General features: G+C 36.1%; 1 protein-coding gene across 12 annotated transcripts in view; it reads right to left on the reverse strand.

Annotated features, from left to right (window-relative positions):
• EVI5 (ecotropic viral integration site 5) overlaps positions 1–20,181 on the reverse strand; it is a 74,928-nt gene that overhangs the window by 12,232 nt on the left and 42,515 nt on the right. For all 12 annotated transcript variants that reach the window (XM_082765583.1, XM_082765578.1, XM_082765579.1 and 9 more), the window contains one exon: positions 8,913–9,008. In XM_082765583.1, coding sequence (XP_082621709.1) covers positions 8,913–9,008 — 96 coding nt within the window. The remainder of the gene's footprint in view (positions 1–8,912; positions 9,009–20,181) is intronic.

Genomic DNA, 20,181 nt, shown 5'->3' on the forward strand with positions numbered 1-20,181 from the left:
TGAGATCATATATAATTCCAGAAAAGTTAAGCTGACTTAACCCTGAGAAGTTTCTGTAAGTAGCTAGCAGGTAGGTGGAAAGTTCCCAGAAACTCTTCCCACATGAAGTTCTAATGAAGGTGTTTATTTGGAGTGAGGACATAGCAACAAAAATAATTTAAAACAGCATGATCACACTGAATGTACTGCAATTATCACAGACTTATATCCAAGGAACTACTTAAATCTCACTGCTCCTTCTTCCTACAGAGCACACACATCTATAAATAGAAAAATTACTGAAACTTCAAGTGTTAACTAGAATGTACTGGCTGATACAGAGACTGAAAATGTACCCATAATGGGTACAGTTACAGGAAATGATCATTTCGCACTTTTACTCTGTCCTTTTAAAATAGGAGTTAACCTTTGCATTTTTATCAGACTATGTAACTTTAATTTCATGGATCAGAGGCAAAAATAACTTCTATCCATGCTACCTGCTATTCTGAGAGCAGTAAGGGAATTTTAGGATGGGTTTCTACCATGTTCACTGTTTGCTCCACATACAAACACACTAATACATAGCATTCTTCTCCTGAGCTTGTTTCTCAAGTAAAAAATAGATGGCACCTGTGTTACCACTGTATATGCAACATCTTTCCATCTTAACTGAGCAACTACTCAGTTAAGTTCAAACCAGGACCACAATCCCTCCCTCTATTCAATCCAAAAACAGAACTTGATTTGTAAGCAGCAGCACAGTACAGGTCCTGACAAAGCTCTGTGTAGTACAGCAGAGAGGTCACACACCTTAAGCAACATGCAAGGAGAGCAGCGTTATTGCCATGATAATGAAATACTGTTACCTATAATCAGTTCACTTCCTTTGGCAATCCAAACTCTAAACAGGGAGTACAGTTAGGTACAGCTTGCTACATTCAGTTCTAATACTGCAATCAAGAACTAGTATATTTCTCCACAAGACCAATCTGAAGCTCAGGTACTGTAGGATACAAACAGGGGGAAAAAAAGGGAAGTGTTTCTACAGAGAACAGTCACCAGCCTTCATTTGATCACTGAATCTGTCAGTGGCAGTGAAACAGTTAAGATTCATATCTAAAACTGTTGCCCTCATCTTCTAGTCCTACTGCAGTAATCAAATTCATACCTGCTCTAAGGTGACACTGCATCACTGTTCTTGGTTACACTGTTCACTTATTTTATTGAAGATGTTACTGAGAGGCATGTAGCTGATACAAAGATGAAGGTAGAGTCTATGGCCAAAGGTTTGTGGAACAGAGTAGCATCGTTATGAAATCAATCATGCTTTTTGGACAAGTGTAGGATATTTGTGTTAACTATGAAAACCCATTCAAAATGAATCAAAATAAACAACTGATTTTCACAAAATACACACACAGATTCCACTGTGCAATAGAACTTCTGCCTGTTCATTGCTTAGTTAAGGCAGATAGTCTTTAAAGCCAGCTGTTTTGTGAAGAACAGGGTAACTAAGTTGGAGAAAGTAATGGAAAGTATTAAGTCTCCCAATCTGTTCAGTCTCACCTTCTGTAACAGTCTGGGGATTATCAAGCCAGCATAACATCTTTGATTCTTAAGTACATGCTGAAATGAAGAAATAAAGCAATTCACTTTTCTAAAGCATACAGTATATATTTAACTATCATGTGTAGACAAAGCTGCTACATTAGACTGGGTGTTTGCAAACCACATGACCTCACAAACGCTATCTTATCACATCACAGGTTCCTCAGACTGACCACAACCACTTAAATCAGACTCCGCCAGCACAGAGACTCTATCTTTGACACGTACTAGTAGAGCAACTACATTTTTAGCTGTCCAGCAGCCTTGCAAGAACTTTGCTTGTGGGGAGGGAAAATCTGATGGTCTGTTGTCCGACTGTGCTTGCAAGATATGGTCGAAGAAAAGCACATGATTTATTGTGCTATAAACTTCTACCACAAGTTGAAGCACTTGCTTTGTAAATCTGAGGGTTAACATATTTCCTTTCAGGGACAGCATTTCTTATCAAGTAAGAAAACATTTAGAGAAACATATTTTGAAAGCATTTGTCCAGTACAACGAACTATTGGAAGGTGAGGTGATAATGTGATTCTGGTCATTATTGAGAAACAAGCAGTACTTTTAACAAGCACTAGTTTTAGCGAAAACTGAAATAAGAACAATGTAGAAATTGACTGAAATCTTAGAGATTGGCTGTTTTTATGAAAGCAAGCATGAAAAGTGACAATCATAAAAAGCCAAATACATATCTGCCTGGACAGTACACAGCATACTCCATGGACAGTAAGCAGCACACTTCCAACCTTTCATGAATCTCATTATTTCCAGGAGACAAGGAAGGGAAGTAAGTTGATGAGACTGAGTAGAAGAGCATTATATCCAACTATGGATGTTTCAAGAAAAATAGTAAGCCTTTTCGGACTTGCTGTTCTCACCCCAATTCTAATGAAATAAGTTACATATTTCTTTCCAAGATCTAAATGCTGATAAGTCTGATCTTATCTCATTAACTCATATGATTTGATGCACGCAAGTCATTGCCTTATAAATACGTCTTCAGTGAAGAACTTTATTTCTCATAGCTTGAACTAGAAGGATTAACTGTGAGAAATTAATTCTATGTCCATCACCCAAAGCTATGTATAACCTTTAAAGCTCTGAATGGGTGGAAGATGTGTCCACACTGCGGTCACTTATGACAGTAAAGCAGTACAGGCACATCCAAATTGAGTAGCTGGATGACAGTAGCCTAAATACAGCAGAACAAAGCTCAGTTGTTTACCCTGCTTATGAATGTAGTCTAGTGATGTTTCAGATTACAGAGCATTTGATTTGCTAAGCATTGAATTCGACTCAAAGACAACCTAATAACAAAATGAAGAAGAAAGGAATAATACTCCCTGCTGGTATGCCACCACCAAAGCCAGATGCTATTGTTGAGAGAATCAGGAGCTAGGAATTTTGCTAGGAGTGATCAACCGATCTCATGCTAATCAACTGGCCACAAACAGCAGTGTTATTTTGTGCTCATCCATAGTTAACACAGTCGTCATTTAGTTGCTTGTACAACAACTAAGCTGTGCTTGGGACCAGAACCACTCACTGTACCATGCTGATTTAAGATTAACCACTAAAATAAAAATAAGGAGGAAATAAACGAGCACTTTTTAAACAGAGCTTACCTTCAAGTTCATGGTATTTAAGACCAAAGGAACTGTTAATGTGGTTTAACTTTCCTCCTGCAGCTGACAGCACACTGAATTCTGTTTGGTTGTTGTATTATGTGGCCTATGCAGGTTTTCTTCATCCTTCACACTGATGGCTACAGTGTACTTTCCCTTCTCCATTTTAGTTTCAGCAGTGGTAAGTCTAGAAAGCTACCCTAAGTTGCAAGATGTAGCTTTAACTTGTAGCTTTAGCCATATTACCAATTACTCCTTTGGTCATATCTTATGCATTATTTATCCTCAAAGTAATTACCTAAAGTGTCTTCAATTTTATCACATAAGCAAAATCTTTTAAAAGCATAGTATTTAATCCCTAACTTTTATATCTCTTTTCATTAAGAGAATCTTAAAATGCAAATTCACCAGGAACAAGATCAGACCATGAGATAACACCTGTATCACAACCTTACTAACTGCATTAGGTTCTTACAACATAATATCAGATCCATTCTGAGATAAAACTCTGGGAATGGAAAGGTAGTAAACTAGTGGTCACTACTTCTTTGAGAAGCCATCAAGTTTTCAAGATACTAAAAGTGAGAAATTTAAAAAACACAAACATAACCCTTTTTCTGCATTGTCAATATGCAAGAATTTAATCACCAGAATTTCCCTTGAAGTTACCATTCTAAAAACCTCAAAAAATCATTTTGGAAAATAATGCTCTAGCTGCATCTGTCATCTTCTTTTCCATCAGCCATACTGAGGGCAGTTCGCAGAGGGTTTTCTAACCTCTTGAATACTTAACCTTCGTGGCACGCTAGTATCAGGATTTTGTTTTTCATTCAAACACCAAAAACATATGCATAAGATTTTTATATTCAAGAGCTATCTCATCCTTCCTTCATCTCAAAATATTGAGAGTATTTATTTGTTAAAAACATTTATCATTACAGAAGAACAGTTAGGGCAAAACTAGCTCCATATCCTGTCTCTGATGTTGGTCAATAGCAAATGCCTGAGAAAGAATAAGAGGCAGACAGCAATATTTCCCAGAACGTTCTCCCTGGCCTTTAGCAAGTAGCTCATTTTTCAGTGATGCAAGTGGCATCTATGCAACTTCAGGAATTTATCCCTGCCCCCATTTCACTTGAGGATCTTGATTTTTGCACTGGAGAGAAGTGAGTAAATGCTCCTTATTCATCAACTACCAGATCCCTGAAGTACAGATAAGTGTGAAAAATGATTTTAAATATATCAGATACACTCCTGCCTTTTATATGCCTAAATTTATACTGCAATAAATAATTGGAACTACATTAAGAAAACTAAGTGAGCAAAATCGGCACCTTAGAAGTGAAATTACAGACACACTCTAGTATTTGGAGGGTCCACTGAATGCTACTTTTTTGAAAACTGAAATTGGAGCTCTCCTGGACAATGACAATTTCCATTGGCAACTAAGAAAATCTCATGATTATTCACCCCTTAGACATTCAGTGCCATTCTATTATTCTTGCATGCTGAGTTTTATACTCTTCTCAGTGATCCTCAAATATTAAGGAAGAACACATACTGAGTGAAAGAAGCAGTAAGTTTCTGTCTGCTGCCGCTCTCCTTCATAAAGCTATCCCCCAATGCATATGTACAACATGCAGTAGTGACAGCATGGAATAATGCTCTACAATCCCAAATTGTAGAGGCTACATGCTTCATTGTATTTGAATACATACTAGGAAGAATTTAGGTTATTATGAAAATTGTGCTAAGATTAAAGACTTAATAAAAAAGAAACTGAAATTTAACAGCAAAACAAACTCATTAAAACATTGCAAGAGACACAAAAATCAGCTAGCAGTATGACAAGGACAAGTTTTTACACAGTTTTGCTTTGAATACAATTTAACCTTAAGCACTTCAGTCCTAAATCACAAAGTCTGTAAGACTGGAAACCACTTGCTTCTGTCTCCAAAGGTGTCTTGTGGTCTGCCAGTGTAGCTTGTGGGTAAGCATGTCAATTCTAATCTTTTGTACCACTCCTGTAATCTAGGTAACACATATGAGCCTTGCAACATCCAACAGGAAGCAGACACAGCTGCTGTGTAATTTATATAAAATACTGCATGTACAGAGGGATAGTATATGAAATACAGAACTTAAGCACTTTATAAATCATTTAATCTCATTCAGTTTGAATTAAAAATAAAAAAAGTGGCAAACTACAAAGTACCTCCTCCCTTTTCTTCCTCCCACTATGTGATTTATGTTGAAATGAACAAGGACTAGTTTATGATTTCAGTTTTCCTTAAGCCCTTTGAATTTCCATTAAGGAAAATAAAGCAGCTCAACATTTCCATGTATTTTCCCCCCACAAACATTAACCATTCACCTCCATGATACCTACTGAAGTGAGACAATTTCTTGAATAGTGAAAATGTTTCACAGAAAATGCTTTTACTTAATACCTCAGAGTCTAATCAAAGGACACTACTGAAGTACAAGCACTCAGTACACAATCTGACAATACATAACCCGTTACAAATCTTGCAGTGCCTGTAAACTTATATCATTAGCATTACATCATTTAGAGCAGGTTAAATTGTAAGGTCAAATGACACTCATCTGATCTGACTTCTGTGCCAAAGACAGGGGAACCAAGCTTACTGTATTTAATGACAAGTAATAAAGCTGCTTCACAGGAACTGCAGCCTGTCAGAGGTCAGAAAAGACACGCCAAAATTAATTATGTAGATGGCAACAAAAGGCAGAGGATTGGAAATAAAAAATTTTAAAAGATAAATTCTATAATCTTACATTCTATGCAGAGTTCTGATAACATAGCTTATTTGGGTTACTTTTCTCACCTGTTCCAGTATAGTAACTGAAATTTGGGTGTCGACTTTTTTCCATTACAAAGTCAAGATGTACCATATCAGCAGCAGCCTGTTGCTCCTGCTCTGTAGTAGCACACCCACAACCCAACTTTTCACTGGGAGGATTCAGCTTGAGACCCCAGGCAGCATTAATAACCAACTCCTGCTGCCCCACTCTAATTCCATCCTGTGATGTGATCATGCCAGTGAAAGGTTTCCAGTAAGAAACACTGGAGAGTATCTCACTACTCCAGGTTCCACTGATAATAGGGACACATGCACTCATATTTCTGGCCAAAGACAAAGGTGTTTGTCAGAAGGCTAATATGGACTTCATTCCAATTACTTGTATTCATTCAATACATGATTTTTCATTATTTTGTTCCAGCATTCAGATTGAGAACCTGCAATTCTTCTGATGTAAATTTCTGTAAGAATTCAGTACTGCAAGAAGTGTTCAGCAAGGAAAAGCGTTCAACAAACAGAATCATCAATAAGTATCTTGGCATCACCAAGAACCTTGTGTCACTTCACCCAACTGTAACTTTTGCATTACTTGGTGTCCAGTTTAAAGTTCTGCAGGTAAAATATATGAAGTGTTAACTCCATATAGTCACTAGGAACTCTACTGCTTTACCAGTGCCTTTTACCTTTAACCAGCTAGGAGGCTGCAGTCAGCCTATCACCATGTCTTCAGGAAGATGAATTTGCAGAGTTATTTATAACTTTTTTTTTGTCCCAGCTTTTGCAAAAGTAGAATAAAAAAAGCAGCCAAGTAGTATGGTCATTAATGGAGCTACACATGAAGACATTTCAGTGTAGATTTCATAAAGTTAGTTTATTTTAATTGGTAATGACTGAAGTATACTAGTCCTAGCATTTAGCAGTTGAGAGCAAACATTTTTGCCTCTTCTTATTGCCAGTTAAATTTTACTTTTCCAGAAAACACTGCAAATGAAGTTCCTCACTTAGCAGCTATGTTGATTAAAGACTTCATTGGAATCAACCTACCCATAAATACTACCTACATTTCAGACTTAATCTTACATTATGATAAAAATCAGCCCAGTGGGTTATGCTCAAAATAAAGCCTTAAATATTACTTTCCGTCCATAAAGCCTGATTGTGCCCGAACTGTTACTTTCCCTCTAAAGTTTCTATTTAAATACTAGACAACTAGATATATTAAAGTACAGAAAAAAGTGATTAGTAAACAAGGACTTTCAGGATTAAAGAAACTGTAAGGAAGCATTCACAGATGCTATCAGTTTATAATTTGCTTAGTATATACGGGTTTCTTGCTGCTGTTTCTATATGTTCTAGAATGAGATATTTTGTTCCTAAAATTTAATTTCCAAACTAGGTAAGCAGTAAGCCATAACGAAGTGCACCTCTGGGAGAGAAATGCTCTTCTACATGGAATTATGTGAACTCTAGTATTGTAGAGATTCATATACTCCCTAGCTGGCCTTTTCTTTTGAGCCTAACCTTCCTTCCAACCCGTTCACAATAAAAACAAACAATTGTTTGCCTTCCTGAAAATAGTGTTGCTCAGACAGGCATATGACAATTGCTTGTATACAGAAAATTATGCAACAGCTTTCCAACGGTAACCCTACTTCTTCTCCAAAGCTTTTTTTTAATCTTTTAAATTTACACTGAGTAGAATCAGTACAGGTTTATTTTATTTTTTTCATTATGCAAAATACACAAGTTATCTGGCTTTCTGGGAATTCTACAAGCAATTTTCTCATACAAAGCAAGCTAGTTATAGTCCTTTTATGGAAAATGCCAGGTTATTGATTTTTAAATTTATTTTTTAAGTGAGCTTAGTGATCAGTAGAAGTGCTGGACTGATGGCCCTAGAGACTATCTTCTATCTATAGAAGAGACAGCATTCCTCTGCTATATTATAACTCTCAAAGGATGGGTCGTAAGAGTTTGAATCTACTAGGGTTGTTCCAAAAACAGTAACTACACTTCAAGAAAGGATGTGCTTAGTTAACAAAACCAAAAAGACAAACAAAATTAATAGGTTGTATTTGTCTACAATACTATAATTTTAAGCTACACTATCAGAGCTGTCTAATAGAATGCATATAGAAACATGCTAAATTGCAAAGATGACTGGGCATTTTGCACATAACAGTGTTAAGTAAAGATATTTCTTCACAACATAGGACAAACTGAAATGAGCCAGTGAGCACAGCAGTTACACAAGCCATTTCGGAATCAAGACCTTCTGATCTTTTTAACTAAGAGACAGTTACTACAGCTATTAAAGCAAGGAAGTCTGAAGACAAATTTCATAGGCTAAAGGTTTTGGCAGTTTAAAACTTAATCTGTTAACTGATATTAAGCAAGCATCCTTTTTCTTTTTAAGCAATCTTGGTACGCTACCACATAAAATTCGTCCTCACAATAGCAACTACAAAAAGATCTCCGCAGACTCTTCAGCTTGTACAAACGCTGTTTAGTTTCTAACTGAATTATCCTCAAAAGCTGTAATAAATAAAGACAAAGGGGCTTATTTTCATGCACATAGCTCTGAATGCAGCAAACACAACACAATGTATGATCAGCTCATGAAATTAAGGAGAAAACAAGATGGAACATGCTGGTCTCATTTAACATCAAGTCATATAATTAAGGAGACTTTTGTTCTTACATCCCAGGATACAAGGGCAAGACATATACAAAAGTTAATTTTATTCATTTAAAATAATTTACATTGGCAAAATCAGGTTCTGAAGCTATGATAGCTACTAGAAAAGCAAGACCTGCTACGTTTAAAATGTGGCAAAAGGTGCAAGTGATCAGACACTAGAATTTTATCACTTACCTCATGATGCAGCTCGGCTATCTGATCTTTCAGTTCTCTGATATACTGGTTAGAATCAGAATTATTAAGCTGCCCTTGAATTTTTCCTTCTTCTTTCTGTTTTGATTTAAAAAAAGAATCTTATTCAAATTGTTCACAGATATGGTATATTAAAATTCTATTTTAACTGCTTGCTTTTTGTCACGTACAGACAACATTCACACACACACACAAACCATCCAGCACTTTGCATCTGGTTGAAGTTACCAGCAGGTATAAGTAGTACAGACCAAGCTGATGCCCTGGGAAACACTGTATGAAAAGGGCTCCTCTGCCAAGTAAAATAATTATTGTGTAGGAACCCCAGAGAGCAAAAGTGAAGAAAGGAATGTTCTTTATTACCAATGCTGTAAGAGGTATAATGACAAATTGGCAAGTAAAAAAAAAAAGTCAGGGATGAAGAGGTTTGTCAACCTAATGTAGCTCTTAAGTGCTAATGACATCTTCTTGAGCATCTTGAAACGTGAAAGCTTGCAACGCTTTCAGCTTGTCTCTAAAGGGAATCCTAACATGACTAAACCAAATTCTTAGCAGATCTCAGAAAGATAACCACCTGCTGCAGAGAACTCTTTTCTGAAAGTAGCCCATGTCTGCACTTTGCTAGGTACAAGTCAGCATCTGTAGGTATGTTGTAATGTGTGCCTCTACCCTCCAATGAATAATTTCCAAAGCAGCTATCAACTTTGGAAGGTAGAACCACCTTGATTTTATGCAAGTCTTTAACCTAACTGTAAATCACATACAACCAGAAATCTATAACAAGAAGATCTAGCTTCTCTACCTGTAGCTCATTTTGCTGAATCTCTACATATGCTTGAAGAATGCAAAAAAAATCAACAGGGAAGCTTGAAGTTATTTGCAAATGGAATTTAAATACCCTGTAGAATGAGAGGTGTCAACTGTTCTTCAAAAGACAAAGCAAAATCTTTAACAGATAGCTTTCCCTGAAACAGCACCAGGACACAAATATGTATCAGGACAGTATTTTGCATTCCAAAATCGTTTTGCTGAATGAAGAGAACAACCCTGCATAGTCTAAGTGTTGGCAAACTCAAAGCAATTTCTCTTTTAGAAACGTTTTCTTGCACAGCATACATTACTAGAATGACTTTCTTATATTCACTGTTAATTCACATATGCACTGTTACACCATGTTTTAAATTAATTGCACAAACTTTGCTTCCTAGGCAATCCATGGCTCAAATTTCCAAAAAAAAAAAAAAAGTAGCAAGTATTTTTCCCATGCTAAATAGATTAAACAACAATAAAAAAAGCAAACAAAGCTTATCTCCCTTTATAAGGATGAGAATTGGTACTGAGAAATCCAAACAGACGCAGAAGCAACAAAACTTGCAGACCAAAAATAATGCAGTTTACATTCATACACAGAAAAGGCTTCATTGGTGTTAAGATTCCAGACAAGAAGGATTGTATCTCTTGCAACAGCAGAAATGTACATGGGAGAAACATTAATCTAAATCCTTTATCTCCATTTGAAATGGACTTTTCCATTTCAGCCTCTGGTACCTTGGATTCCAAATTATGATGTAACCATAAACCACTGTATCATAAAGCAAAGGTAAAGTCAGATTTTTACCATAAATTTAAGACTGGTGCCATAACCCTTTTAGAACACGTAAATACCTGGGTTTACATTGGAATCGAGTGCATGGGAAGACACAAAACAGGCATTTTCTGATTAAATTGGAATAAACAGCAGAGACAATGAAAGTTATTAGCTTAAATTCAACACTGCACAAATAGCTCAAAACTGCTACTGTATACTAGAGTATTTATACTATATATATATATATATGGATTACATATTATTATTAAATTTAAATGCTTTTTATCCCAAATATTACTGTGAAGTTAACACAGATACCTCAGAATTACTTGGCATTAAGTTTGCTTATGGAAGAACAGACTACCTCCAGTCAGCTTAAACTGACTTAAACTGAATGTCAGCGTAAGCCTGGCTTGCAAGGTTCTCATTACTAGTGAAGGACAAGGAAGGTTTCAGTTTTCCTTTCATAACAGAAATTTCCTTACAGATTTTGTAGAGCTGACAACTCATCAAGAAGTACTTAGCACAAAAAAGGAACCCTGCAATGTGATTTTCTACAAATACATTTTTCAAAGAAAACTCATGCTGTAACTTCCTCTTGCAGTATTCAAAATACTAGAGGTCAGAAGCTGATCCTTTTCACTAGCTGTAGAAGATAAAAATAAAGAACTCAGGTATTTCTAGCTCTAACTATTTAAGACCATGTTCTATAAGCTATAAAACATAATTACAGTGGGTAAATTGGATGGGTGCTACATAAATTTTAGGACAAGGTATTAATCTTCTCAGTTGTCCATCTCTGAGCAGCAAAGATGTATATATGCACACACATACACACTTTTTTAAAACCTATTTTAAAGTTGCTGCTGTTAAATTAGGTTTGTCTGTGTCATTGGTTACTTAAAACACTCGTGCAGCTGCATTAGTAAACCACTGGAAAACATGCTGGCATCAGACATAACATTAAAATATTTAATTCTTCCGAAGAAGCATTACTTGTTCTCTAAATCAGATATGCAGACAGATGAAGTTTTACATCTTTCAGATGAATCAAAACATTTCAAGTAGTTCTATGTCAGAAAATGGTCTTTGTTATCCACAATTCTTTAAAAAACTGTAAAAGATTGATGCTTCTCGCCAATATTTTCATATAATAAAAAATACATACAAAACTGTTGCATTTTCCAATCATTTTATATTTGCATTAAGTTCATGCTACCTGCTAGCAATTTTCAGCTTCTGATGAGCATCTGGTAACTAAAGGAATGTTTTATTTTGAACAGCTTAAATTTAGTAGTAACATTCTTTAACACTAATTTTTTATTAGAGCAGTTGACAGACATCAAAACCAAAACCTGATGGCAGGAAACTTTCAACATGTGCAGTTCCTTTTACTACTCCAAAAAACAATAGGAACAGTTTTCCCTGCTTTTTTTTTGTATGTCACAAAGAAAGAAAACTTCCTTCCCAAAATCCTGTCATTCTAGATTTGCTTCCCAACCTACACTAGGTTATATGATACAGCACTATTTTTTTTTTTTTTTTTTTTTTTTTTTACAGTAATTGTGAAATAAGAACTTTGGTTTTTATAAAAACCAATCTTGATACCATCCTAGAGTCACTTTTAAGGAGTACTGTCAGTGTATGCGTACCTTGAAATGGTGAAAACCCACCACCACAGTAAAACAAACCCCAAGTTTTGTCCTCATGCCAGTCAGATTCCCACTTGTGCACCATAACTCTGGATAACATTAGCTGTGCTTTTGATGCTATGTGCCATTGAGACTGCTGGAAACTCCAGACTGTAACCATACCCATGCTCCAAATATTTGCCTCACAAAAGGAAACTGCAGAAAGGATTTTTAAGTTCATGTTTCATTTAGTGGCTTATTAAGCTTGAGCCGTTTCAGCCTTGAATATAACACCATATTATGCAGAAATAATTCTGACTCTTCAAATTGATCTAGTCATGTGGCATGCTGCAACTTATGGTTGTTTGTTTTCAGCTCTGAATCTGAACTAAACTTGGCCTGAAGTAGAGGGACAAAGAATTAGCTAGGTTGCAAATGACAGAAGTGGGAAAGAAACTGAGAAGTGAAGATATAACAAGTATTGAATAGAACTGAAACACGTGTAAGGACTTTAGACAGTAATACTGATGAATTCTTGCATGTTTCATCCTCAACCTATTATTTGCAGGATAAGGTTGTTGCAATTAGTTATAGTCGATATACTGCAGGGTAACTGAAGATAATAATCTTCAAGGAATAGCTGTAGCCCTCTATCATTCATTTCTGTACAGAAATGAGTTTTTCCATTTTTCTGTTCTTCTGCTGCCAGATTTATTTCACTTCCAGATATCAAACTAGTCTGTTCTTTATAGGGTTACTTCTCCTCCTGAGATGTCAGTAGGAAGGAATACTGAAAATATTCATTCAGATAGGCAGAAATCAATCTTATGTGGATTAAGTCTTCTCTTGCTTCCGTCATTTCAGCCTAGGAACCCACTGTGGCAGATAGAAGCTCAGCTACTGAACTTCTATTTCAAGAGTAACTTGAGATGGGGAATAAAGAGCTACCTGCCCAAAGGACAGAGTCTGGACTCTCCGTAGTCCAGACCCAGCAGCCTAGAAGGTCTGAGCCTACATTCAGAACATTTTTAACACTCTTCTTCCTTGTCAATCTTATTATTATTGCTAGTTTCTAGCTTCAGGCATCAAGCCATGCAGATGTGCTGGAAGATGCATGTTTTGGGATGGATTGATTCAGCGAGTCTTCTCCACAGCAAAAAAATAAAATTCATCTCAACAGTCTTGAATGCCAAGGGTGGACATAAAGGACAAAGGACATAAAACCTGTCTTGTATAAAGACAGGTAATACATTTAATGGAAACAGAAACCCTTATAATCACATTTTTATATGTTTTGGCTGTAAACTGCCTTGTCCTCCTCATTTACCAGACAGTTCCACTGACAAAAGGAAAATTAAACTCCTTTTATGTAGGTCGAGTTAGTTAAATGCTTCCTATCATAGCATTTACTTCAGTAGGTACCATGCATTTTGCTCTGCATTAGTTTTATACTGTGCTTGAGTTGCTATATATTTCTGAAAAGAAAAAACACTCAAACTGGACTGGTTCAAAAGTGAATGTTCACTTACACCTTAACAACAAGCCTTTAGGGTATTAACATCACAGCTTTTAAAAGGAAATAACATAAGCAATTACTAATCTCTCTTCATAGGGGTTTAAAAAAATCTAAGACTGCACACATAGGATGTGGGTTTTGTTGTTTTTTTTTTTTTTTAATTTTTATTTTTAAGTGAAGCATTATTACAGAAAATCTGTGGTATTTGGGGAGGTCACAACACAAAGAAGAATGCCTGGTCTCTAGGCAAATAATAGTAATTTTAAGTTTAAAACAAACATACTTGAAGCTAGGGAACACATCAAGAAGGAAAAAGTCTAAGTAACCAGAAGAGCAAAAAAAAAAAAAAAAAAAAAAAAAAGCTAGGCAACTCTGTAATCAAGGAATTTTTGTTTAAAAACCCACAGTCATATGAATGAATTTCCACATAAGTTTCCCTGAGATATTGCTTCTGCATACTGGTACCAACACATTCCCAGGAAGGTTTTTAGAAAAGTTAGAAAAGTAATACCAGTTGGTGCTATGTAACATAATTTGAAAGCCATCATCTCAATTTTGCTACTTTCGAAGATGACTTATTGTTCCCCTCACACTTTGTCTCTTTCAACTGATGGGCTCCACCAGTACTAACAGGGTTAGAAATCCCTGTACCAGGGAAAAACACTCTGGTAGCCAGGTATCAGCTCTGCTCAAGTCAAAATGACAGTGCAAACAGCCAACATGCTATCCAGCCTCTGGCCTGAGAAGTTGTGCATAGCAAGGGAGCAGCACAAGCAGTGGAGGAGCAGGAAATGAGCCCTGCAGATCAAAAAAGCAACTGCTAAAACAGAAGTCACTTAGGCCCCTTCAGTTGTGGAAGCTCTCACCTCCCTCACCCTTCTCTGAGGTTCGAAGAGTACTTGTCTGCATACCCAGATCTATACCAAAAGCTCCCAAGATGAAAAGTCTGTTCCTCAAAAATTTGCTTTTTAGCTTGAGGAAAAGTTCTGCCCACAAAAAATTATCAGTTGAGATACATGGCTGTAGTATCAGACGTAATCCTCCTCTGTCTGGCTTTTTAAGACAAAAGCATCGTTACTGTACCTTCCCAAGCAGCAGCGGCAGCAAGTTCTCCTGAATCACATTAACCTGCTGTATGAGAACTACCGAGTATGTGGAGAGCCTCCAGCCTCAATCAGCCCAGAACTAGGGTTCACTGCTGGCAAAAGCAGCACAGGGACAGAATGCTAGTATTAAATACCTGAAACTATTGCTGTATAGTATCTTCCACAAAAATCAAGTACAGTAATAGTCATGACAAAGTTTAAATTGAAAAATTCACTGAGAACACCTGGAACACACCGGAGGCTTTATGTCTGTAGTTGCAGGTGCTTCGTCCCAAGAGAATTGCAAGATTAAAGTTTTCTACAACATTCTTGATGATCACAGTAGGAAAACACGTCAACAAGAAATTAGACTATTGAAATTAGATATCAAGGGTTGCTTTCACTTTAATAACTATGAACTTAAATACAGAAAAACAAAACCAATAGTTTTATTGGCAGTCAAAATGAAGGGACACCAGACAGATACTGTTCCTCAGACAGTGTATCTATCAGCTTTACTGAAGATGTATAGAGGGTAGGATATTTCCCTCTTTTTTTTTTTCCTGACTTAAAAAACATTTACTTAGTACCAATCTGCCTCAGCCTCTTTTCAAGGCAGGCTTTTAAACTCTTACTCTGTGGCAAGACAGCATTAAAAAATGTAAATGAAGTTTATTCAGAAGGGTAAATGTGGTAACTAGTGTCCTTTCAGTGACTCTACAGTGACTCATTCTAGACTTTCAAAAAACACATCACTAACATCACACACCACTATTGATAAGAGTAAAAAAAGTTTCCTGTAATTTGAAAAGATGGAAACAATTTCTTTACTCAACAGTTAGTACTTGGAAAAGTTATTAAACAGAGGTCATCGAAAGGCTTCATTCTAGCGAAATAGTGTTAAGAGTTTAAACTGTGGGGGAGAGAACTAGCACAATCATGGATTTCCTTTACAGTTGCTCTTAAAGCAGCTTTGACATGGTTAAAGATAGGGTAAGTGTGACAATTCTCTGAATCTGCCAGGAAACACACCAAGAAGGAAGTGATGTTACCCCCTGTCCAGATCAACCTAACCAACAGAAGAATGAACTCTAATAGACAGTTTCCCCTTTAAGATTACTCAGATGTAAAAAGTTTTCTATATTACAAATGTGCTCTGTACCTCCTCATCCCAATCCAGACATGGACTATTTCAAGAGGATAGGAATGGAAATAGAGAGCAAGGGATTAAGATGCAGAGCAGAGTCTGCAGCTGCCACAGCTCTGCTTCCTCAGCCTGTCTATGCTTCACTGACACAGTGCTCCTTACCTTGGCCAGATGACTAACAGCAGCTTTAACTACAACTTATTTAACCCTGCCTGATTTTCTCTAAAGCCTCCCTCCCCCCGCATAGCCCATCCTACCTTCGACTACTACAAGGAAAGCTTAAAAAAAAAAAAAAAAAAAAAAAAAAAAAAAAAAAAAGACATCCAATCAAAAGAAAACCTCAGCAATGCTGAGTGACCAACAGGACTGCCGATACATGATCGGGAGGAACTCTTGCTATTAGACCAAAACTGTAGTAAAACTGCCAAGAGAAAGTCTACCAAGCTTAAAGAAAGCACTACACAAACTAATGGTGTGCTAAAGGACATTAAAAGCTGTAAGGACATTTGAAGCTATCAATCCAGATCAAGTGAAAACAAAAAGCATGAATTACTTGAGAAAGCAAACCCAGCATTTTACTGATTGACTATAGGAATAAAGGGAGACAATATCCATTCCTTGTCCTACCTATCTACTAAATCTTACACAAGAATGAGATAAGTGAATATGAGACAAATGAGATAAATGAGGGGCCAGAATACACATAGTTTGGCCAAAATAAGTAAATTATAAGATGGGAGTCTAACTTCTGTAAGAAAGTGAAATATCAAATGAGGAGGACAGCTTTCCACCAGCACAGAGGTACAAAAACCTGCAGCCCAGCCATCCAAAAATCCTTTATTTGTTAATGATTTGGTTAAGTGCCCTGTTCAAAACTCAGAAGCCTGCTAAGTACTTCAAGTGATACTTACTTCACAAGGATTTTATGAGCTGAACTAGTGAGGTGAAAACCAAAAAGAGAGTAAGTACAAAACAAGAGCTGTTGGATAACACCTTTGTTTGTAAACGACTTCAGGGTTTTTCCTTTGTCAATTCTTTGGCTTACACATATGCAACAAATTAAACTTCAGTAACGCTTCAGTTTTGTGTTGTTTTCATTAAGGAATGCATCAGACTTGCTTAAGAACATCCAATATGTATCGGAGTAGTTTTTGCACTTCAAAACACAGAAGTGTAAAGGGTCAGCATCAGAAACTGAATGCCTGACAAAGATGAGATGACATTCAGAATATATAAAAGCTTCCTAATATCATAATAAACAAACATCTTGCTATACAATTGCATCTACTAGTAAGTGATAGAACTACCTCCTTCACCTTCTGTCATTATTACTAACCAGAACTACGAGTGACCCAGAAACTGTGATTTAAATCTAGCATTTGTGTATGTAACGTCAGATCAGTTCTTATGTGGGAGTAGTGACACTCTGCATTACAGAGTTAACACCAGTGTCTTGCACCTACACCTACATGAACATTTAGAAGAAAAACCACATGATTTAGGTTAAGCATTTCTATGGACCATGTGGACCTTGCACTGAATCCTTAGATTTTCCCCTTGCTTCTCATAAAAGCAATTTATTTTTTTTTTCCAGGGGAATGGTATGTGTTAACTTCCTCCTTTCACCGTTATCAGCTTTGAAACAATAATCCCAGACAGACCTATTTATGATGCTCTATATTAAGCATGATTACTTCGAGAGAAACCTACACACTAAAGACTAGTCACATGCACTTAATGGTCTTAAATATTGTATTTCAAATCATTAAGGCAAGCCCAGATTAAAACGCCCTCCACTCTTCACATCAGACCACAGCACATCCTAGTAACAAGCTGATCTGAAAAAAATGGAAGGCAGCTCTTTCTCTGGGAAAGAAGTTCCCTAGTATCTCATCCCTCTGCCTAGACCAGCAGTTTCCTTAAAAAGCCCTTTTTTGTTTTAAACTGAAGCTTTAGTATCAACTGCATGTTTTAGTTTACTCGTTCAGAAAGTAAGGCTTTCCAACTCCTTTTTTTTTTTTTTTTGTTGCAGGTGTTTCAAAGGCCTTTGAGCCCAAGTACCCCAAAAGAAATTTTGATCTTAAGTTTCATATTTGCTGACAAAAAACATGCTGGTCAAATACCTATTTGCTTACAGAATCTTACACACTGAAAAAGATGTCACAGCCCCATAGAAACATCTAAAATCAAGTCTGGAGTATTGAAAATAACCAAATTGACAATAGAGGAACTTACTTCAACTGAATCACTTTTGTTTTAAATGTTTGTATACAGTTAACACTCAAAACATTTATTTCACAACTGAACAAGCTATACTTCAGACTACTATAAGTTTGAGATGAATAGTTCACCAAAAACCTAACGTGGAAACTCATTATAAGTATGAACCACTGACTTCATGCTCCAGACTGTACAGAAAGTAGAGCCATTCTCATTTGTAAAGAAATAAAGAATCTTACTAAGAGGCTACAGATCAAGAAATCATTAAAGGTGATGATCTAAGAATACCAAAAAATGAGAATTTCAAATGTGCTTGAGTAGGAAACAAAAAAACAAGGCAATCTAGAAAATGAGAAAAACGGAAAAACATTACTGAAGATTACATCATGCAAAGTAGTGATTGTGAAAAGGAAGGAGCGATGATGTGGATAAACAAATAAACATGAGACAGTGCATTCTATGGATGTATAAGGCAGACTTACAAAATAGATTCCCTTCCTGTATTTACTTTATCTTATATAAGGTATTATAAAAATCTACACACAATTCTGACACCCATAGCTTAAGCAGAAATACAGAAAGAGAATAGAAGAACACTATAGAATGATTAAGCACTGATGATTTGATCAGTCAAACCACAGAAAACAAGTGTATTTATATTAAAAATATGAATAGAGTTCTAATAGGGTGACAGAACAGATCATTGTTGGATTCACTGTTTCTTCTTTTTGTAGTAACAGAACTACAATGCTTTTAGGGCTACCTGTACTAGAGAAACAAACAAAGCAGGACAGCATTTAAAGTCTGTTAAAGTAGAACTAATGCAAAATAAGGTACTGACCTCTCATCTACAAAATAACATTATTTGAAATCAATGTAAACTTTTTAAAATAAATGCTAACACAGGAGTAAAAGATTGATCTAAACTCATCTATTCTCTTGTTATCTTACTAGAAGATAAGTGATTCATATGCAATGCTTACTTAGATAAGTATTTCTAATGCACTGATCACAGCATTATCTAAGCATTATGTGATTAAAAGAAGTGATTACTTTATCTTTTAATATATTCGGTGCCTACTGCAGTACAGGAAAAAATATTCAAAGTGAAAAATCTTTATGCAAGCTCCATTAAATTTATTTTACAGTCATTTACATAATACAAGTTGATCTTACAAAAACAACAAGAGAACATTTTACTGTACATTTTTCTCATACTGTTAGCAAAACGATAACCAAGACTTATGTAGGAATAAAAAGCTGTTTTAGGAAGCAAGTTAATTCCACATATGAAGAGTTGAAAGATATTTTAGTTGGAAATCACAGGCAAAAAGAAGGCTTTGACACTGTACAATGAAGTCATCTTGAAGGGGAGATTTCAAAGGGAAAATAGACACTAGCATTGCCAGTTTAAAAAAGAGAATAAGTAGTTTTAAACTTATAAACAACAACCAAGAAAACCTTTACAGATAGACACAGCAGAATTCAGACAGAGGAACACTGTAAGAGTATATATGAAGGACAGTCTATCCATCATAATTTCTCAAAGGAAAAAAAGAAAAAGCAATCACTTCCATAAGTGGTTCTCTCATCAAGGGAGCAGTGAGTTCATTGGACTATAAAAGCTCCAAAAGGAACTGAAAGTGTAAGGAACAGCACAGGGGCTAAAGGATGCACCTTCAGATCCTACAGTGGCACGGCAGCATTAAATAACATTTCTGGTTTCAAGATTTAAACAAAGGGAGTAAGTTTCACAACAAATCCACCAATTAATCATAGCAGAAGAGTAAGTGCAGATAAGAATGCTTACTGGAATTAAAACGTGGGCTTTTTTACGTAGTAATTTTCAATCTAATATACTGGTAAAAAACACTAATTATAAGACAAAACCCAAATACAGAAGTCAGAGTTTAAAAGCGTTGCCTTACACATGCAGCTTATACAAAAGCAGTTATTAACAGCTGACCAGTATGCCCAGAAGATAAGTTTGCCTCCTTTGTAAGCAAAGGCCTTACATTTAGCAAGGCAGTATTATCCCACTTAGCAAAGCAATGCCTTGTATGC

Source organism: Aythya marila, assembly GCF_965140915.1.
Source record: "Aythya marila genome assembly, chromosome: 8".
NCBI classification, from domain to species: domain Eukaryota; kingdom Metazoa; phylum Chordata; class Aves; order Anseriformes; family Anatidae; genus Aythya; species Aythya marila.